This window comes from Sminthopsis crassicaudata, chromosome 2, assembly GCF_048593235.1.
Source record: "Sminthopsis crassicaudata isolate SCR6 chromosome 2, ASM4859323v1, whole genome shotgun sequence".
In the NCBI taxonomy this organism is placed as follows: domain Eukaryota; kingdom Metazoa; phylum Chordata; class Mammalia; order Dasyuromorphia; family Dasyuridae; genus Sminthopsis; species Sminthopsis crassicaudata.
Genome location: NC_133618.1, coordinates 454,750,294 through 454,770,989, shown reverse-complemented (window position 1 = coordinate 454,770,989; position 20,696 = coordinate 454,750,294). Strand labels below are relative to the sequence as shown.

At 34.3% G+C, this 20,696-nt stretch overlaps 1 protein-coding gene and 1 long non-coding RNA gene across 3 annotated transcripts in view; one reads left to right on the top strand and one right to left on the bottom strand.

Moving 5' to 3' along the window:
* The window catches only part of TNC (tenascin C), a 110,718-nt gene extending 98,566 nt beyond the window's left edge, over positions 1-12,152 (top strand). Inside the window, 7 exon segments of the mRNA XM_074292897.1 lie at positions 2,149-2,281; positions 3,287-3,438; positions 5,210-5,306; positions 5,913-6,074; positions 8,905-9,068; positions 11,397-11,462; positions 11,464-12,152. Of these exon segments, the coding sequence (XP_074148998.1) occupies positions 2,149-2,281; positions 3,287-3,438; positions 5,210-5,306; positions 5,913-6,074; positions 8,905-9,068; positions 11,397-11,462; positions 11,464-11,508 (819 nt within the window). The 3' untranslated portion in view covers positions 11,509-12,152.
* A 3,797-nt stretch (positions 12,153-15,949) lies between these two features.
* LOC141557359 (uncharacterized) overlaps positions 15,950-20,696 on the bottom strand; it is a 343,673-nt gene continuing 338,926 nt past the window's right edge. For both annotated transcript variants that reach the window (XR_012486769.1, XR_012486771.1), the window contains 2 exons: positions 17,755-17,817; positions 15,950-16,212 (listed from right to left, as the gene is read on the bottom strand). This is a non-coding gene — a long non-coding RNA (uncharacterized LOC141557359). The remainder of the gene's footprint in view (positions 16,213-17,754; positions 17,818-20,696) is intronic.

The window sequence follows — 20,696 nt, the reverse complement described above, 5'->3', positions numbered from 1 at the left end:
TCATCCTCAGTTTCTTTATCCATAAAATGGAAATGATAAGAATAATGCCTATTTTATAGACTTGTGTTAAGGATCAAATGATGATACTATATGTAAAAAGTTTGCAAGCCATGTGAAAAGGATGATAGTCATTAATTCAGTGATTTTTTTTTTCATTTGGCCATTATTCTAATAATAACCTGCCCCTAAATTGCTTAGAGGAGCTTTTCCTAAAGCAGCTATGAGCAACTGATAAGTAATTATCTGGTTACAATGTAATGAATACGGTAAGACATGATAGCAGTTTGTTCATATAGTTCCAAGGTAACAGACATGAAGGACTCAGGAAGTTCATGGATATTAAATGGCCAGGAACACTTACTATTCATTCCTAATCTATCACAGATACATACAATATTGCAAATCCTATTTTAAAAAATAATACACAAAGGAGAACTATAGGGTTAGTTTCATTTCTGTATAACTGAAAAGGTCAATGAATATGATTTTTAATGACTGAAAAAGAGGATGCTATGATGTATGACATGCACTATAAATGCATGTTTCATATATTTCATATTATAGTTATCTATCTGTATTTGTTTCATCACTGTACTAAACTAAGATACACGATAGTAGAGACCTTGTCTTCCCTATTTATTTTTAATCTTCCCAACACCCAGCACAAACTTGGTGCTTAATAAATGGTAGATGAATAATAAATGAAAACTATAGGGTGTTTTTTTTAAGAGAGGTTTCACAGTATTAATAAGAAAATACTTTGAGATTTGTTTTTGTTTTTTTTTTTTCTTTTTAGTTGGGGAGGTAGGAAAGATAAAAAGGAAAAGATCAAGCTGATAATTTACATATTGAAGGTTTCTTTAGAGCTATATTAAGTTATTCATTAGAACCTAAGACAATATAGTCATGCATTCACTGGCATTTGTTTGGATATGGCTAATTATCACAGAAAAAATTAAAATAATATGAATGAAATGGGCTAAAAACTACTCACTTTCCTTCTAGTACATTATCAACTGCAACATTCCTGAAGTATCTAGCCAGCTAGGAGTGTTTTTCTAGATAGCCATCTGTCAGAAAACAGTCTCATAAGGGAATAATTATAGCATCACTAAAAAGTAAGCTGTATTTGATTTGGGATTTCACCTCTGAGATGTTGTCTTCTCATATTTTGCAAATTGGTAGGTAGATAGACAGACAGACAGACATAGAGACAAATAGTAGATTGAACACAAACAGTGCTTAATAGATATGTTGTTAAAGATTATTTATTAATACAAAAAAGCACCTTATATTTGCATAGCTCTTTCCATTTTTCAAAGCATCTTATACATGTTAATCACATGTTAATTCATTTCATCTTTCAAAACCTCTTTCTGTGGTAGAAATGTGAATAATATGCAGCTAGTTGCCAAATCTCTTGACTCTAAATCTAATGCTCTTTCCACTACATTCCACATCTTGGGTCTCCAAGGTTATTTTTGAAGTCACTAGAGATATTTCAGTAAAAGATAGCTGGGGAGATTGTGTGAAAGATGGAACAAAAAAGAGGGATAATGGCAATGGGACAATCATACTGCATTTAGTCCAGGCAAGAGGTGATAAGAGCCTAAAAGATGGTCCTTAACTGTGTGAATTGGGGACAAAAGACCAGTGCAAGAAGTTGTGGCAAGTGATTGAATATGTGAGTTGGTGAAATATGCCTTGATGGATGAAGTTTCCTCTGGAGAGATTCCTTAAATGAAATTTAAGGTGAATGGCTTTGCTCAACTCTAAGTCACTTAAATCCTATCTACATACAAGTCATTATTACCCTTGTGATGTCATTATTCTTTAAGAGTGATGAATGAAAACAACAGATTTAGCTAAATACACACACCTACATGCATGTACACATATATTTATTTATACGTATTCCTGTGCACTCATGTATCTGTCCATATATGCTTTCAAAAAAAAAAAAAAAAACAAAATTACAGATTCAAGAACTTAAACTGAAAGCAAAAAGATAGAAAATACTATCAATAATAAAATGCTAAGAACACAAGTTAATAATCAATGCTATTCATTTGGGATCTCTGCTTTGTAAAACAAAAAAGAAAAGAAAAAAAGGCTAATGTTGTTAACTGTCTTCCCTTTAACCTTTAGGAAGTCATCTTGGGACCTGACACAGATACCTATACCCTCACAGAGCTGAGCCCATCCACACATTATACTGCCAAGATCCAGGCCTTGAAGGGAGCCCTGAGGAGCAAACTCATTCAGACTATTTTCACAACAAGTAAGAAGTGTAAATGCAAATGGAAAGAAGTGTATACATAATAGGGTTAAATCTGTTGGTGTTCAACATAGCTTTCTATCAAATAGTTATTCAGAAATAAATAGGTTACCTCAAAAAAGTAAAAAAAAAATTAGACTTGCTCTGCCTAAGCCCAGAAGGCATAACGTAAGAGCTGTGAGTTGCAGGAAGGCAGAATTTGGCTTGATGTAAGGAAAAACTTCCTAATACTCAGAGCTCTCCAAAAGTAGAATAAGTGTACTACCTTTAGAAGCAATAGATTTCTCCACTTGTTGAATCTCTTAGCAGAAGCTATATGCCCATTTATTGAGGATATTATAAATACTATAAACTATAATTGTTAGGCTTGTATAAGGCTGGATGATCTCTGGTATCCCTTCCAGCTCTAGGACTCAGTAAAGTAATAATGTTTTGTAATGCCAGAGAAACTGAGGCAAGATAGAGATTAGAGAGTTTTTAATAATTTATTTGAAAGGGAGAGATTGTGCTGAGGGCATGCTGCCCCCAGGGCTGATGATCAAAGCATCCAGCCACTAATGTGTGCTTCCCATGAAGTATATATACACATGGCTCCAAGCTACTAGGACTGAGGCAGGGGCAGAGTCAGAGCACTGAGAGTAGAAACAGACATCAATCCAGTTCTGACTGGGTGGGGGGAGGCACCAGACATTCTGATAAGTTAAGATCAATCAAGAACAACAATGTCAGAATGAGGGGAAGCACCAGACATTCTGATAAGTAGGGAAGGGCTGGGGTCATTATGTCTTAAGATAGAAGATCTTGCAGGATTGAGCAGAACAATTCAGGGAAACTGAAGCAGGACAATTTAGGGAAACATCTTCTAAAGTATCTTCCAACAAGATTCTGTAATTCTATGATGGGCAAAATTTAAGACTGATTAAGCTCATCTCTGTTCCTCTGTCTTCTCACTTCATCTAAATCAGTACACTCTATAAGGATTTCTTTTCCTGTGTTCTTGGCTCATAGTTGGACTTCTCTACCCACACCCCAAAGACTGTTCACAAACAATGTTGAATGGAGAAACAGCTTCTGGCCTCTACACTATCTATCTGAATGGGGATAAAGCTCAACCACTAAATGTTTTCTGCGACATGACTTCTGATGGAGGTGGATGGATTGTGAGTATAAACAAAGCAAATCATTAGTCTTACTTCCATTTTTCTAGATGTCATATCATCATAACAATATGAGCCATCAATGAAGACATGTTTAGGAGTCAATGCCCTTTCAATATCCTCTCTAACTGTATAATCCTAAAACCATTATATATAGTGGCCAAAAGAATTTTATTCCTAATAACATCCTGGGAAAATAAACTAACCCATCAATCAGAAAGTACTTATTAAGCACTTATTAGATGTCAAGCACTGTTCTAAGCATTGGAGATACAAAGATAAAAGTGAAACAGTCCCTGTCCTCAAGGAACTTATATTCAAACAGGAGGGACAAGATGTATGTCTATAATTATATACAAAATAAAAACAAAGTAATTTTAGAGGAACAGTATCTCAAAGGGGAACAGAAGAAGTTGAAAAATAGCCAACATAAATAGAAGGCAAGAGGGATAGTGAAACTCCACAACTATAGTCTTTACAGGAGTTGAAGTTCAAAGGAATATGGCAGGAAGATAATCCTGAACTCCATTCTTTTGTGTTTACTGCTCTCTACATATAACCATGATCCATTTTGAAATTTCTTGAAGTCTTTTTTTTTTTTCTCAGATCAAGGTCTCCACATTTCCATATAGATTCTGCAAGACCCCCTTATAATTCTAGTAGCTTAGACTCTAAGGAAGCTGAGTCAATAATTCATAGAAATAAATTTTATCTTCACCTTGAAAGAAGCAGTTGAAAGATTAATAAACCTGCTTATCCTTCTCAGAGGGTTTTAAACAAATTACACACACATACACAATTATTTCCCTTGTACAAGGGAATTAATTGTACAAGATGAAAAATGTCAACAAATTTACAAATAATTTCAATGATGTCTTATCCCTAAACCTTTCTAATTAGACTATTAGGGAAGAACACAAAATTCTATTGAATTTTTGTAGAAATAATTTCTTAGTTCTCCATTGAGAGAGTGAAATCTAAGACAAGACAAAGAGGAGAGAGGTCATGTCACATTTAGTTCAATGATGGTGAGCCAGGATCAACAGAACTTTCAAGTATGGATCTTTGTTCATCAGATCCAACATGTACCATTATAATCATATGAAAAGAGGCCCATATAGAATATAGAACACTAATAGAAGATATGCCTTGTAGCTCACACTTGAACTAAGGGTTTAGGGCTAATGTAAATATGAACTCTTTATTATTTCATCATCATCAACAGGAAGAAAGCAGTTGGCTTTCTTTTTTCTGTAGCTTCAATCATATCCTTTATTGCAAATCATCAATGAAAATAATGATGATGTAGCACTGTGCTTGGCATATTATAGGTTCTGAATAAATGCTTGAGTGACTGACTTAACTGACTTACTTTTGTACTGTGGTTTATACTTTCACACATTTCACATATTTTATCTCATTTGAATCTTACAACATCCTTCTGGATGAGGTAGATCTGGCATTACTATGCCTAAACTACACATAAGAAAACTACACTTTTTTTGAGAACATCATGGGACAAAGAAAAAAAAGAGGATTTAGAAACAGAAAAGATTTGTTTTTCAATTCTTCCCCTAAATAGCTATGACCAAGGGCAAGGCATAGTCCTTTGAAGCTTTCATTTCTTTTTTTTTTTTTTTTTCTGTAAAATGAGAATGATATTAATGTTCTATTTCTCTTGAGATTAATTTTTTGTAAACCTTAAGACATTATAATTGTGAGATATTTCCTTCAATAGCACTAACATTCAAAGGTATTATTATTGCCTTTATAGGTATTTTTGAGACGTAGTAATGGACATCAAGATTTCTACCAGAATTGGAGGACTTATGCTGCTGGATTTGGGAAACTTGGAGATGAATTTTGGCTTGGTAAACCTTCCCTGAACATTGTGTTTTAATGTCTGAGAAAGTTAGCATCACTAAAGAAACTCCATACATATCATCCCCCTTCTACCTTCTTTTTTGAAAATTTATCTTGTGGAGATAGTTTACTAAAAAGAAAAAATACTACCATTAGTGAATACACAAAGAACAAATATTCCTTTAAAAACATTTAAAGTCCCCTGGGAATTAAAGGTGTTATTTAAAGAGGGGAATTCTTTTGTCTTAAAAGTAAGTTCATCTTTAAATTCATTCATTTAAGGTATTTACACACATGTATTGTATCTAGGTTATATTGTAGCACATGTAAAATGTATGGGATTGCCTGTCATCGGGGGGAGGGAATAGAGGGAGGGGGGGATAATTTGGAAAAATGAATACAAGGGATAATATTATAAAATATATATATATATAACAAAAAATTATTAATAAAATAAATAAATAAATAAATTCATTCATTTAAGCATGTATTGAATTGAAGGGACTAAGGTTTGAAGTTTCTGAGAGCACTAGACACATTCTTGTCCCATTCTAAGGTAAACAAAGTTATAATCTTATTTCCTGCCTATTCATTTAACCTTTTTTATACAACAGGGTTGGATAACATTCACAAAATCACTGACCAAGGACAGTATGAATTACGGGTGGACCTCCAGGATAATGGTGAAACAGCTTATGCCATATATGACAGATTCAGTGTTGGAGATGCCAAGTCCCGCTATAAACTGAAAGTGGATGGATACAGTGGAACAGCAGGTATGGGCCAAAGGTTAGATTTTAGTATATAAACAAAGGAAGCTTATAGGGTGGCTTCTAGGGAAGATCCTCCTCATCCTTTCAACCAGAAAGGCTAAGGTTAGTATTTAAGAACATACAATGTAGTATAATTATATAGTCTGGTACAAGTCTTAAAGAATCAAAATTTTAAGTGAGGACTTTGCAATCACTTGAACTAAGGACAGAATTCCTTCCCTGGAAATTTTTATTGCAATGAGTTATACCACACAATGCCAGGGAAAGTATTCTGAGGTTTATAGTAGTCTTCACTTTGTTTCATGATCCAACTCTGAATCAAAGCAAAATGGAGAATGTGTGCCACTGATCACAATACATATTACAAGAGAAACTGGTAGAGAGTATCATGTAAGCCATCCCCCATTAGAACAATTCAAGATAAATGCATATTCCCACTGAAGCTAATTCAGTTAAATTGTCTTCATCTTGGAAAGAATCTTGATAGACTAATGAAATGCCTTGATTTTGTAATGCTAGAATATTATTCCCAAAAACAAAAACTACATTTTCAAACCACATCTTTGGTATATGCAGGATGTAACTATGCAAAATACCAGTGAGAACAAATGCAAGGATGAGTCTAGGCAGAAATAATGGAATTGCACTTTACAATGAAGTCACAGCATCATAAAAAAAAAAAAACCCTAAAGACCAAATTAGGAGCTTTTCTGATTCTAACATCACATCAAATAACCTTAGTTTTGCTATCTGACAATTCTTTATCTAAATGGGAAAAAATTCAGGCTTAAGGGTTAAACTAAAGCAAAAGCAATATTCAAAAATATCTAGGAATAATATTCAGAACAGACAGAAACATTGTCTCCACCTAGCAGCACTTGGTTATGTCTGTTTAATTCTAGAGTTATGAGAAAATGTATAGCATTATTTCCATTCATAAAGCCTAAGCCTCATAAGACTGCTTTTTCCAGAATGACTATTAAAAAAAAAAAAAAAAGCACACACCAGACAGAAGCAGATCCTTATTCCATCAATATCTGCCTGCCATTTACATACTTTCCCTGGCATCAGTTATTAAGAATGTCTATGAATCCCTGTTATAACTTGCTCAATCATTTTAGTGGAGAGTGTCTCACATCTTGAAATCATTGAATATTGCAGGCATTTTATATGGAACCAAGAAAGAGGAGCTTAAGTGTGATAGAAATCAATAAATTTGACTAGAAAGTAATAAGTTAAACCAAATAGACCCTCAAGTCACTAACAGAATACATATGTAGAAAAGGTTGATGCCAGAGAAATCAGCTTCTAACAAAGAGTTACTGGAGAACTGGAGAATACAATATTTAAAAATAATAGTGATTAAATGATCAGGGAAGAGTGAAGCTAGATGGCTCCTTGTAAACCTCTCCTCTCCACTACCATTTTCCCCCAATGCTTTATTAGAGTGTTATGAGAATCCTGAGTTCCCTAAGATTAGATTGCCTAGGATATTGTAAGTTCTACCAGGTACAACCAAAAAGGACCCCAGTTACAAACTGTATGTCTGTGTTACCAGAGGATAAATCTTAATTAGAAGAGAAGGCTCATCATCAGATTAACCACAAGGAGATTTTCTCAGCAACAGCAACTCAGAATGAATGCTTGTTCACTTTAAATCAATCATCACCTGCACTGGTGGAAGAGAGAGCCCACAATAGCAAAACCAAACTGAAGTATTAAATTTAATTCAATTCGAAAAAACATTTATTCAATATCTACTACATGTGAGGTACTGTCAATAAGCATACATGGTAAAATGAATAAATGTATTTGCTATGCAAGCAAATATATAAAGGAGCTCTGATTTCAGACTCAAAAGGAACTCCATCTGTGGCACAGTGACTTATCCAAGGTCTCAAAGATAACAAATCTTAAAGGTGATCTTTTAAATTCTAGATCTTGCTGACTCCAAGCCAAGACATTAGCCACTAAACCACATTGCTTGTATAGTCATAACAACAATAAAACAATAACAATATTAATATTAATAATAGCTTTTTTAGGCTTACTTAATATACATTATCACCTTTGAATTTACTGCATAGATAATTAATGGGAAGAATATATGTATTTGAAATATATCTGTACATTCTATCCAATAGTTTGGCCAATGTTTTAAATCTTAGAAGGATTTGTTTAAACATTAGGAATGTTAATATATACATACATAATCAACATTCATAAATATATCATGGAAAAACAGATAAAAATCACACAGGATGGAGCAGCTAGGTGGTGCAGTGGATAGAGCACTAGCCTTGAATTCAGGACCCCCCAAGTTCAAATCTGGTATCAGACACTTAACACTTCCTAGCTGTATGACCCTGGGCAAGTCACTTAACCCCAGCCTCGGGGGGGGGAGGGGGGGAAGAATCACACAAGATGAAGAGACATTAATGAGCTATGGATTACATCATAGAACAGAATATCCATATCAATGAAGTCACAGATTCATCAAATTCTTAGAATCTGGAATATTTTCTATAGAGCAGCTTAATCAATACCTGAAAAGTTTAAATATCAGGAATAAAGAAAGTTGATTAATAATCTTCAAAGAAAAACCATTTTATATTTCACTGTCTGGGATATTCCCAATTAAAGAATTACTGAAAAACTAAAATAATGCAGTCACAGTGACCCTCCATATCAATCGTAAATGTCAAATATTGGCCTGTTCTAACTAGTCATTTCTAGGTATGCCATTCACCATCAAAATTAAAAATGCAGACTCAGGCTTTTCACTTCTTCATTTATGTTTTTGTTTTGTTTTGTTTTGTTTTGGCTCAAACAGGTGATTCCATGGCCTACCACAATGGGAGATCCTTCTCTACGTATGACAAGGACACAGATTCGGCCATCACAAATTGTGCTCTGTCCTACAAAGGAGCTTTCTGGTACAAGAATTGTCACCGAGTAAACCTTATGGGCCGGTATGGTGATAACAATCACAGTCAGGTAAGTTTTCCTGGGAGGCCTTGAAACTTCCATGTTCTAGCAGATGTTGACTAAATAAATGCTGAATTTAGACTTCAGTCTTTATTGCTTAATAGCTTTGAATTCCCCCCCCCCTTTTTTTTTGGACTATGTAGAAGTTCTTTCTGACCTAGTCCTAATCACTGAATTGGGCATTGCCTCAGTCAAACTGAGACATGTTAAAGATCCAAGTTTAAAAAAAGGTTAAGGTCCCCTAACCTCTCTTCATCCAGAGCCATCTCTAGTCATTGTGATTTATATCTGTTCCCACTGTTCCCACATCACTCAAGAGGAGAAAGTGAGGTTGATGACTTTGTTCAGCCCTCCATCACTTAAATCTATCTCCCTTGCATGTTATGACATCATTTTCCTGATAGCATGGTCCTTTTTGAGAATGAAGGACAAACAACAGTTTTCTCAAATGTAAAAATGGAAATAAAAATATTAAGAAAAAATAAGCATTTATTACTACTATTAGATGCCCAGGCATTATACTAAGTGCTGATAATACAAAGAAAGGCAAAAATCACCTTCTTTTCCTAAGAAACTTACAGCCTAATATAGGAAACAACATGAAAATAGCTATGTACAAACAAGATAGAGGATAAATTAAAGATAATCAATAGAGGGAGGGCACAAGAATCAAGAGAAATTGATTTATTAATTAATAATAAAAATTGATTTTTATGTATAAGGTGAGATTTTAGCTGGGACTTGAAGATTTTGGCTAAAAGGCAGAGATGAGGTAGAAGATTATGCCAGGCATGGAGGCCAATCAGTATTAAAAAAAAAAAAAAAAAAAAAAAAAAAAAAAAAAAAAAACCTCAGGAGATGAGGAGTGTTTTGTTTGAAAAAAATTTAAAAATAAAGTGCTTCAGGCTTTATCACCTTCGATGATTTTGTTTTCCAGGTCATACCTTGTAGTGAGGTTAAAAAACCAGAAGTGAACTTTATAAAATCAGCTATCAAATTCCTTCGTTTTATGGATAGAAAAATTGGGGCCCAGAAAAGGAAAGCTACATGTCCACAGATACACACTAAAGTGTTGATATGGTCAGAATTCTAGAATCTAGGATTCCCAAGTACCACACCAGTGCTCATTTTTATTTCAATTCACTGAGAATTCAGCATTATTGTACCACATCCAGGAGAGAATGTCATAGCCTTATCCAGGAGAGAATGTCAAAGCTTTATCTTATTTTCTAACATTAGTGCAATAACAAGCTCTATATTTTTAAAATGCTCCATGATATTATGTCCAAGTTGATCTTAGAATATAACACTAACATTGGGAGAGATCTCAGAACAGAGAATGTCAAAGCTTTGGAGAGTCTGATCATAAAAATAAAAGAATTGAAAGGTATTTTAGAGCAGTGTTTCTTAAACTTTTTCTAATCATGACCCCTTTTTACCTGGGAAATTTTTATACAACCTCATCTGGAATCTTAGCAAAGGTGTTTCAGGAATGCAACACAGGCAAGCATTGCCAGAAACACCTCAGATACATTATACATTTGATTTTATGTTAGTTTTTGGTCATTGTATTAAGAAACCTTTTACTAAATTTTTGGTTGCCTTCACATTCAGTTACATGACCCCATATGGGTTAACTGGTTAACTGGTCATAACTCACAGTTTAAGTAGTTTTTCTTAGCGCTATAATGGATTTTAGAATACAGAATGTTAAGACTTAGAAGAAACCTTAGGGCATAAAATGAAGGAGCTGAAAGAGACATTGGATTTTTATCCATTTTAAAGATGAGAAAATTAAGACCTGGGGAGATCAAGTGATTTACATATAATCACATAGCTGGAGGTCCAGAGTTCTTTCAATAACTTCTCGTTATTGTCTACCAAGTACGCAATGATTTAGCATACTAGATGGGCAGAATATGAGTTTTTTCTGGGCTGTGGTACAATATGAATATTGCTATTTTTAGCTCAACATCCTATTTTGTACAACGAAAGGGTGGTATGATCTATCTTATTTTGTTCAACCCATGAAGTCCCAGTATTAGAAAAAGAGCAATGGATTTAGATCCAGAAGGCCAGGGCCCAGATTCCAATTCTATGGTTTACTAATAATATTACCTCAGAATAATATTAGTACTCTTAACTAATAATATTAGAGGGAGTAGATATACCTCTCCTCTCTGGGCCATAATTTCCATATCTATAAAGTGAGAAAATTGGATTTGATGTACTCTAAAGTCTCTTCCATCTCTAAATCTAATAATAGATCCTATGGTAATGGGGTGGTAATAAAATCTGCCCACCATAAATCAACTTGGGCTATTTTCTCTTCTCTAGGGTGTTAACTGGTTCCACTGGAAGGGTCATGAGCATTCAATCCAGTTTGCTGAAATGAAGCTAAGACCCTAGCAATTTCCGGAATCTAGAAGGCAGAAGAAAAAGGGCATAAATATTTCATGGACAACAGAAGGAAGGGCATTAAAGGGGAAGGAAGAGGGGAGGGAAGAAGGCCCAGAGAAACAGAAGATCTTACCAAAGCCTAAACACTCTACCGGGGCCACAGCATTGATAACAGCATAAGCAATAATGCCGATTTCACATACTCTTCAGTAAAGTCCTTCACACCAAAGACAATGATCTCAAAGGGGTTTTCTTTTTGGTTTACTTTGGAATTTTCTGTTTGTTTGTTTGTTTCTGTAAAACTCTTCCAGTGACAATTTCATGGGATCTTTCTCTTGGGTGGCTCTGAGGAAGCATAAGGAAGCAGGTTGTACATTGGTAGTTTGTTCTAGAACCAGCCATATTTTACAGAAAACTGTACAATTGTCATTATTATTATTAACTATAATTAAATGTGTGTCATTGGAAGGCCTTTTTTAACATTTCATACAACAGATCAGAAAAAGCAATACCATTTCAATCATAAAAATGCAATTAATATGATTAATATTATAATAATGATGATGATGATGATTACAATAATAATAATAATAATAATAAACTAAGTGTTTTTAAAGAGATCCATGCTTTCCAAAACACAGCAGGACAGTGTCTGATTGTATTTTTTTTAATAAAAGCACAATTACTTTTAAATGTACTTGGTGGGTTTTCTTTCTACTTTGCATCTGTGTTTGTTTTAGCTCCAGCATCATTGAAGAGTGGAAGGAATGTGTCTCACACTGAAGACCTAATTGTAATAGGGCTTGTCACTCAGAACAGTCAAGTTTCATTGTCTGTAAGATGAGGAGGTTGGACTGGATGACCTCTAAGGTTTTGTCCACTTCTGATATCCTATGAGTCCCTAAGTCACTGGAGTCTAATTTGTAATGTGAGTCATCCACTGGGTAAGTCATTAATAGCCAAGTTGACAGGAGCTTTGAAGAAGGAACTGAGAGCAACTAGCATCCTGGTCTCTGAAGTAGCTGAAATGCACATTTAATGGGTCACTTTTTCAATGTAATTGGCTGTCTTTCCCCTTCAAAAAGTGAAAAATCACTAACAAAAACAAGGAATACAGAACAAGGGAAGGATCATCTTAAGGTTCATTTCTTTTCATCTGACAGCAAAGAGCCTCTACCTAATTCCTGTGGACCCTATTGTTGAATCAAAGAGAACAAAAAGATCATTTTTCTTTAAAGATGGGACTCTTTATCCTATGTTTCTCTCCAAAGTGAACTTTTTTTGCCTCTGCTTCCTCAGAAATGACTAAGGGGAAAGAACATGAACAAAAATAAATAGCTATAATAAGGTCATCAATATTAACTTACCACATGGATGGAAAAAATCTGGCAGAGGAGCTGAAAGACAAAATTTGGTCCTTGCTCTGCCATTTCATTTACCTACCCAAAAAATGGGTATAATTTCTGCCCTTCTAAACCTTCCAGGGTTGTTGTGAGAATAAAAGGAGATGTGTGAAGGGATTTAACTAATTCACTCACTCAACAGACCTTCATTGAAAATCTTTCATGCTAAGTGTTGTGCTTAGAAATCATAAAAGAATAAATAAGAGAGGAAGGAGCTTCAAAAATTGGATAAACTACTGAGCAAAAAAAAAAAAATATATATATATATATATATATATATATCAAGTAAAAATTGACTTTTAGAAGACAATTTAAAGCAAAAATTCAGATGCATATTCTGCCTGAGTTAAGAAAAATTCATATATTTTCATCATTATTTGGTCAAGAAGGCAGGGAAAGAAGTATGCAACATATTTTAGAAAGATTTTTCCCCAAAATGACTAATAAACCAAGGTTTGACCCTTAAACTTCATTTATCTGAGAAATAGTGGAATAATCCTAACAATGCCAGACATGATTAGATAATTTTTCCCAAATAGCAGTTACCAAAATAATGACATCACCCTGGTTCCTACCCATTAAAATCTTATGATTTAGAAGTAGCAATACCAACACAGATATATATATATATCAATGGATAGAGAAATATGTATAGATATGTATATACATTCTAAAAAATGTAGACAATGAAAAAAATTAAGATAAATAAAATTTACAACTGGGTAATAGAGGCAAATATAAATAACTAGACTATTAGAGCAGGAAGAGACTTTAGAAATAATTCAACTGGGAAGCAATAGCAAGGCACTCTAGATGACAAAACCAGGGTCTGAAGGATTTGAATCCTAGAATGATGAGCCCCATTGTGGACCTCAAAGAGAACTTCACAAATATAAGTTGGAAGAAATATTCATTTTTTAAAAACTTATAGGAATTAGTAGACTATATGCTCAATAGATTTTTTTTAAGAGAGTGACATTTCAGGGTATGGAGGGAAAATTCTAATGAAATCCTAGGATGCCTAAAAGAAGGGTGTCCAGAACATAGAATGTGATAATCCTCCAGTATTTTGCCTTAATCAGAATTTGCTGCAATCTATTCTAAGTACCATTTTTTTAGAGGGAGAAACATTGCCAAAATGAAAAGCATCCAGTAATTTGTAAGGCACCTCAAAATGATGATATAAAGAAAATTAATGGGACAGACTGAGGAGTGTTTAACATAGGGAGAAAGATCTTACAGGAAAACACACTTTTTTTTTTACTTGGCCTCTCAAGGCAAGACTAGAAGCAACAAGTATAAGTTTCAAATAAGGTAAATTCTAACTTAATGTAAAGGGAAAAAAAATGTTCTATTAGAGGTATCCAAATGTATAATGGGCTATTTCATGAGAAAATGATTGGAATTCTCCTTTCCTGAAAATTTTCAAGCAAATATGCTGGTGATGTTGGAGATTGAAATAAATGCTCAGGTCCTTTCCAATTTCACGTTTTTCTTATTTTGTTAATAAGGAACCTGCAGTCCAGAGAAATTATGTGACTTACCTAGGTCACATTAAATATTAAGTTGCAAAAGTATTAAGAAGCAGATCCAGAACTAAAGCCTGGGTACTCTGATTCTCAAAATAATGTCCTGCCCACCTTGCCATCAAAAATAAGCTAAGAACTAAATGGTTGAATGGAGTAGTGGAGCAGCAGATACAGAAAAAAGCTTTGTTCAAATCAAATGACATTAATTATTCTCCTGATTAGTCCAACAGGGCTTCATGGAGGTGACTTCAATAACTTCCTAAGGGAAAGAAAGGGAATCAATCAGTTTTGGAAATGATCTAAAAGATCATCTAATCCAATTTTCTGTTTTTATAAATGAGAAAAATGAGATTCAGAGGAAGTAACAATGTCACAAAATTAGTAGCATCCCATTGGTTGGCTAAGTGGGAGAAGAAAATGAAGAGAACATTCTTATCATAAATTGCAATTAATGGTCAAAGGAAATGAAAAATCTTCTAGTCATATAAAAAGTGCTCTAAATTGATTGAGAAATAATAATAATAAGGTAACTCTGAAGTACCACTGGACACTTTTCAGATTAGCTAAGATAACAGGAAAAGATGACAAATGTTGGAGGGAATGTGGGGGAAACTGCGAGACTAATACATTGTTGATGGAGCTGTGAATTTATCCAACTATTCTGAAGAGCAATATTGGAGGGGATATGGGAAAACTGCAACTCTAATACATTGTTAATGGAGTTGTGAACTTTAACCATTCTGGAGAGCAATTTGCAACTACGCCTAAAGGACTATCAAACTGTGCATAAGCATTGATCCAGCAGGGTATCTACCAGGCCTATATTACAAAGAGATCATGAAAAAGGGAAAAGGACCCATATGTGAACAAATATTTATAGCAGCCTTTTTTGTAGTGGCAAGGAACTGGAAACTGAATAGATGCCATCAGTTGGCTGAATCCGTCCTTGGATGCCATCCACAGCTGAATAAATTATGGTATATAAATGTTATGGAATATTATTGTTCTATAACAAATGATCATCAGGGTGATTTCAGAAAGGCTTAGAGAGATTTGCATGAACTAATGTTAAGTGAAGTGAGTAGAACCAAGAGAACATTGTACATAGCAACAAGAAGAATATGAAATGATCAGTTCTGATGGAAATGGTTCTTTTCAACAATGAGGTAATTCAGGACAATTCCAATAGACTTGTGTTGGAGAGAGTCATCAGCATCCAAAAAGAGATCAGGACTGAATGTGGATCAAAATATTTTCTCCTTTTTGTTGTTGCTTGCTTTTTGTTTTCTTTCTCATTTTTTTTCTTTTTTAATATTTTTCTGTGTAGCATGATAATTATGAAAACATGTAGAAGAATTGGACATGTCTAACATATATTGAATTATTTGCTCTCTGGGGAGGAAGTGGGTGAAGGGAGGAAGAAAAATCTGGAACACAAGTTTTGCAAGGATATATTTTGAAAATAAAAAACTTATTAAAAAAATAAATTATAATTTAAGTAAGCTAACAAACCAATAAATTGCAGTAAACAGATGCATTAAGGGAAAGAAAAGGGGTGTGGAATTGGAAGAAAAAAGAGAAAAGAGAGTTGTCAGCAGCCTGTATTTGAGCAAAAGTTAATTCAGAATTATCTACACCTCATGAGGGTTCCTCCTAGTTACTCTGAATTTTCTCAATGCTATACAGGGAATCTTTTACTCTGAGTCTTTCCCTGGTGCTTTTATACCTTTTATAAAAGCTTGTTAGTACTCTTGGTCTCAAGTTCATCAGTAGTTCAGAGAGTTGTTCTACAATTCTTTTCAACTCTCTCGATTTCTCTCCCTGTAAAAATGAAGGAAGAAAATAGAATAAATGAACTCAAAAGTCTTAACAATTTTGAATTTTTTGAGCCCTGTCACTATCTGTATGGCTTTGCAACAATCATTTCCTGTCAACTACTAGAGAAGGGAAAGGGTCCTGTATGTGCCAAAATGTTTGTGGCAGCCCTTTTCATAGTGGCTAGAAGCTGGAAGATGAATGGATGTCCATCAATTGGAGAATGGTTGGGTAAACTATGGTATATGTATGTTATGGAATATTATTGTTCTATAAGAAATGACCAACAGGAGAAATACAGAGAGGCTTGGAGAGACTTACATCAACTGATGCTGAGTGAAACGAGCAGAACCAGAAGATCATTATACACTTCAACAATGATACTGTACGAGGATGTATGCTGATGGAAGTGGATTTCTTCAACATAGAGAAGAGCTAATCCAATTCCAATTGATTAATGATGGACAGAACCAGCTACATCCAGAAAAGGAACACTGGGAAATGAATGTAAACTGTTATTTTTACCTTCTGAATCCAATTCTTCCTGTGCAACAAAAAATTCGGTTCTACACACATATATTGTATCTAAATTATACTGTAATATATTTAACATATATAAGACTGCTTGCCATCTGGGGGAGGGGGTTGGGGGAGGAAGGGAAAAAATCTGAATAGAAGTAAGTGCAAGGGATAATGTTGTAAAAAATTACCCATGCATATGTACTATCAAAAAATGTTATAATTATAAAATAAAATAAAAAATAATAAAAAAAAAAATAAAGAAAAAAAAAAAAAACAAAAAAAAAACAATCATTTCCTGTCTCTTAGCTTCCATTTCCTAGTCTGTCAAATAGAAGAGGTTTAACTTTAGATTCCTCTTAATCGAAAAATCCTGTAGCCTTATTTAAAGATTCTTACCCCCCTCTACTGGTTTTGCTGGGGCTGTAGCTGACAAGGTCAAAGAGCCATGTGTCTGGCATGAATGATTTGAGGCAGATTCTTCTGGGATTTAGAAAAGGTCACCACTCAAGCACTGTATCTTATCACTGTCATAAACATACAACAGGGATGATCACTGAACTGTTTTTCACTTTCAAAGTGGAAAAAAAAATCTCCAAATAAATTCTCTTGGGAGTCACCAGTAAATTGCATTTTTAAATGAAATACCTTTAATTTGTTGGCTCCCAAAACATGCTCTGAGTTTCATCCAAATGGAATGCGATAGAACAGAAGCCCAGATCAGAAGAATTTATTGTTTTGTCTTGGTTAGATACTGCCTAGTTTATCTGACTATAATAATTTCTGTCATTGTAGGGACATAGTTTGCTTGTCCACACTGCAGGAAATATTGCTTGCATTTCAGTCATAGCAATGATCCTCTTGTTGCATAAAACAAAATAAATCAAGGCTTTGGCAGGGAGCTTCATGACTTTTGACCCCAACATAGATAGTGATTTTAGAATCTCCAGGCTGATTTTCCTGCCACTATGAATTTTAGTTTGATCCTAAGTTACTGAGGTTCTCTAGAGCCCACAGAGGAATTCATACCCACACTGATGCTGTAGAGGGGAGAATCAGCTCCTGAATGTTAGGGGAAAGTCCAAAGAATACCTAAGGGCAAAAACACAAAAATCTGATAAATTAAAGAGAATGTTATGACTGAATATAACCCTTAAAGGTCCATTCCCATCAGTTTACAGAGGAGGACAAGAAACTCAATTTATAGATATGAATGATGGTTTTGATCACTTCATTTCTTTTCAATGGCGCTAATAAAGAGGAGGAGGGCATAGAAGAGAAAGAAAAAAACACTGGTTTTGTAAGTAAATGGCCTTGTTTTCAGTCCTTTGTCTGCTACTTGTTACTTACAGCATCTCAGGCATTTTCATTCTCTCTGGGCTTCAGTTTTCAAACTTGTAAAACAGAAGGTTTGGAGATTATAATGTAGAAAAGCACAAATAACAGAGGCAGAGGAGATCAGTCTAGTCCAACCCTGTGGATCTTCAAAGTCCTTTCTAGTTCTAAATCTGTGATCTTATAGCTAGAATGATCTTCAATATCCTTTGTAACTATCAAAATCCAACCCTGTTTTAGGATGTTTTCCACTTGTACCATGTTGTTATTTTTTTTTAAGCAGGTAGGTTCAAAATTTCCAACATTCTATCTGTCCTGAAAACAAAAGCCATAATCCACTCCTGAGTTCCTTTTTTGAAGCATTTTATTTCACTCTGAATCCCATTCCCTTTTTTTCTTGCTTTTGTTCATCAAGTTATGTTTCTAATAAAATCTTAATGCCTCAATGCTTAAATCAAAAAAAATTTTTTTTCCCTCCTGAGGCTGGGGTTAAGTAACTTGCCCAGGGTCACACAGCTGGGAAGTGTTAAGTGTCTGAGACCACATTTGAACTCAGGTCCTTCTGAATTCAAGGCTGGTGCTCTATCCACTGCGCCACTTAGCTGCCCCTTAAATCGAAATTTTTCAAAAGACATGTTATGCTAGTACCACCTTCTTATTGAAGGTCCTTCTTTCTCTGTCACATCTATCTCCTCTTCAGCACTATTGATTCTCTCTGATGACAATTCTGACCTTGCTAATTAGTTCTCCACAATCACTGGGTAAAAGTTATTAAGTAGTATCCCTACATCTTCCATTCAAAGTCCTTTTATAATGGGAAATGGTAATTGTCTTAATAACAGTCTGAGAAAAAGAAAATTTTAGCAGGGAATCACTTCACTTTTTGGAAGACTTATTTTGCTCACTGATAAAATGAAGACAGCAGGCCTTTTTGCAGTGTCAAGGAACAGGAAATTCATTGCCCATCAGTTGAGGAATGACTGAATAAATATGATATATGAATGTAATAGCAAATAATTTCTCTAAAAGAATTGATGAGCAGGCTAGTTTCAGAAAAGTCTGGAAAAACTTGCATGAACTGATGCTGAGAGAAGTGAACAGAATTAAGAGAACTTTGTACATAATAACAAAATTATGTGATTCAGCTTTTCAACAATGAGGTGATTTAAGACAATTCCAATAGATAGAAAATGCCATCCACATCCAGAGGAAAAACTATGGAGACAGAATGTGGATCAAAACACTTTATTTTCACCTCTTTTTATTATTGTTTTTTTTTTCTTTCTCATGTTTTTTTTCCTCTTTTGATCTGATTTTTCTTGTGCAGCATGAATATGAAAATATGTTTATAAGAATTGAACATGTTTAACCTATATAGGCTTGCTTGTTGTCTTGAGGAGGAGGGAAGGCAAAAGAGAGGAAGAAAAATTTAGAACACAAGGTTTTGCAAAGGTGAATGATGAAAACATTTTGCATACATTTGAAAAAATAAAATACTGTTAAAATAATTTAAAAAAATAAAAATGCAAGACTACATAGATTCATATTCCTCAAGCTGTTTTTTTTTTAATTACCCTGGTTCCTACAAGGGAAAAAAATTTTTAAAAAGACAAATATATATGGCAATTCTTTCACTTTGTTTTTTGTATCATGTGAGGAGGGAAAATCATAGTCTATTTTATGTGAAGAACTATTAGAGTGACTTGAAACTAGGATAAGTATCCACATGTGATAGGGGGCTCCTTGGGGTGATATATGTAAAATGAATTAAATTCTTTTTCAAGGATCTTTGAGTTATCTGTATTTCCACCCTGTAGCTTAACTACTGATGATCTTTTCTAAACTTAATTAGCTATTGACTATCAAAAAAGAGGCAATCAATTTACCTCTAGACCTATGCTCCAAGCCTTTCAAGCTTGATGTCCTCCTATATAGTCCTACTCAAACATATTCTCATGTTGTGGAGATGGCACTGGGTTTTCTGCAGTGTAGGCCAGCAGCAGACAAGCTCTGAGAGCATTTACCATTTTGGGGTAATTTCAAGATTTGACAGATTGTTTCTGTTATGAAAGGACCAGCAGCCTGGCTAATTTCAAAGAGGCTTATCAGCACTCAACTAGAAAAGAGATGGCATATCCTTTCATCATGACAACCAATGAAATGGAGAAAAATATCCTTAGCATTCTCAAGTTAAGAAAGCCAGGTAGAGGGTAAAGGAATCTAGAAATCCTAAGAATCACAGTTTTTATATTATCTAGAAACACTAATTTAAAATTGGTGCTCTAAACATGAGATCTTTTCCCAAAATATGTCAGGAGTAAAGAAAGGAGCAGATATAAAGTATAAGTATTATAAGAAGTAAAGTATGAGAAGACTGGAAAAGTGATGGTGGAAAACAGATTATAAACGGTTTAAAAGGCCAAATGGAGATTTTTGTTTTATTTTCATTCTGTAGGTAACAGGAAGCCTCTGGAATTGATAGAGTATATGTGGGGAGAGGGACAAATTGTAAGGGTTAAATAGCCACAAAAAAGACATATAAGAGGAGGAAATGAACCATATCAATACCTATCTGATGAGAAATGAGAAGTTTTAAATTTCAGAAAGCTATATGTGACACTGACACCTTTAGTTAC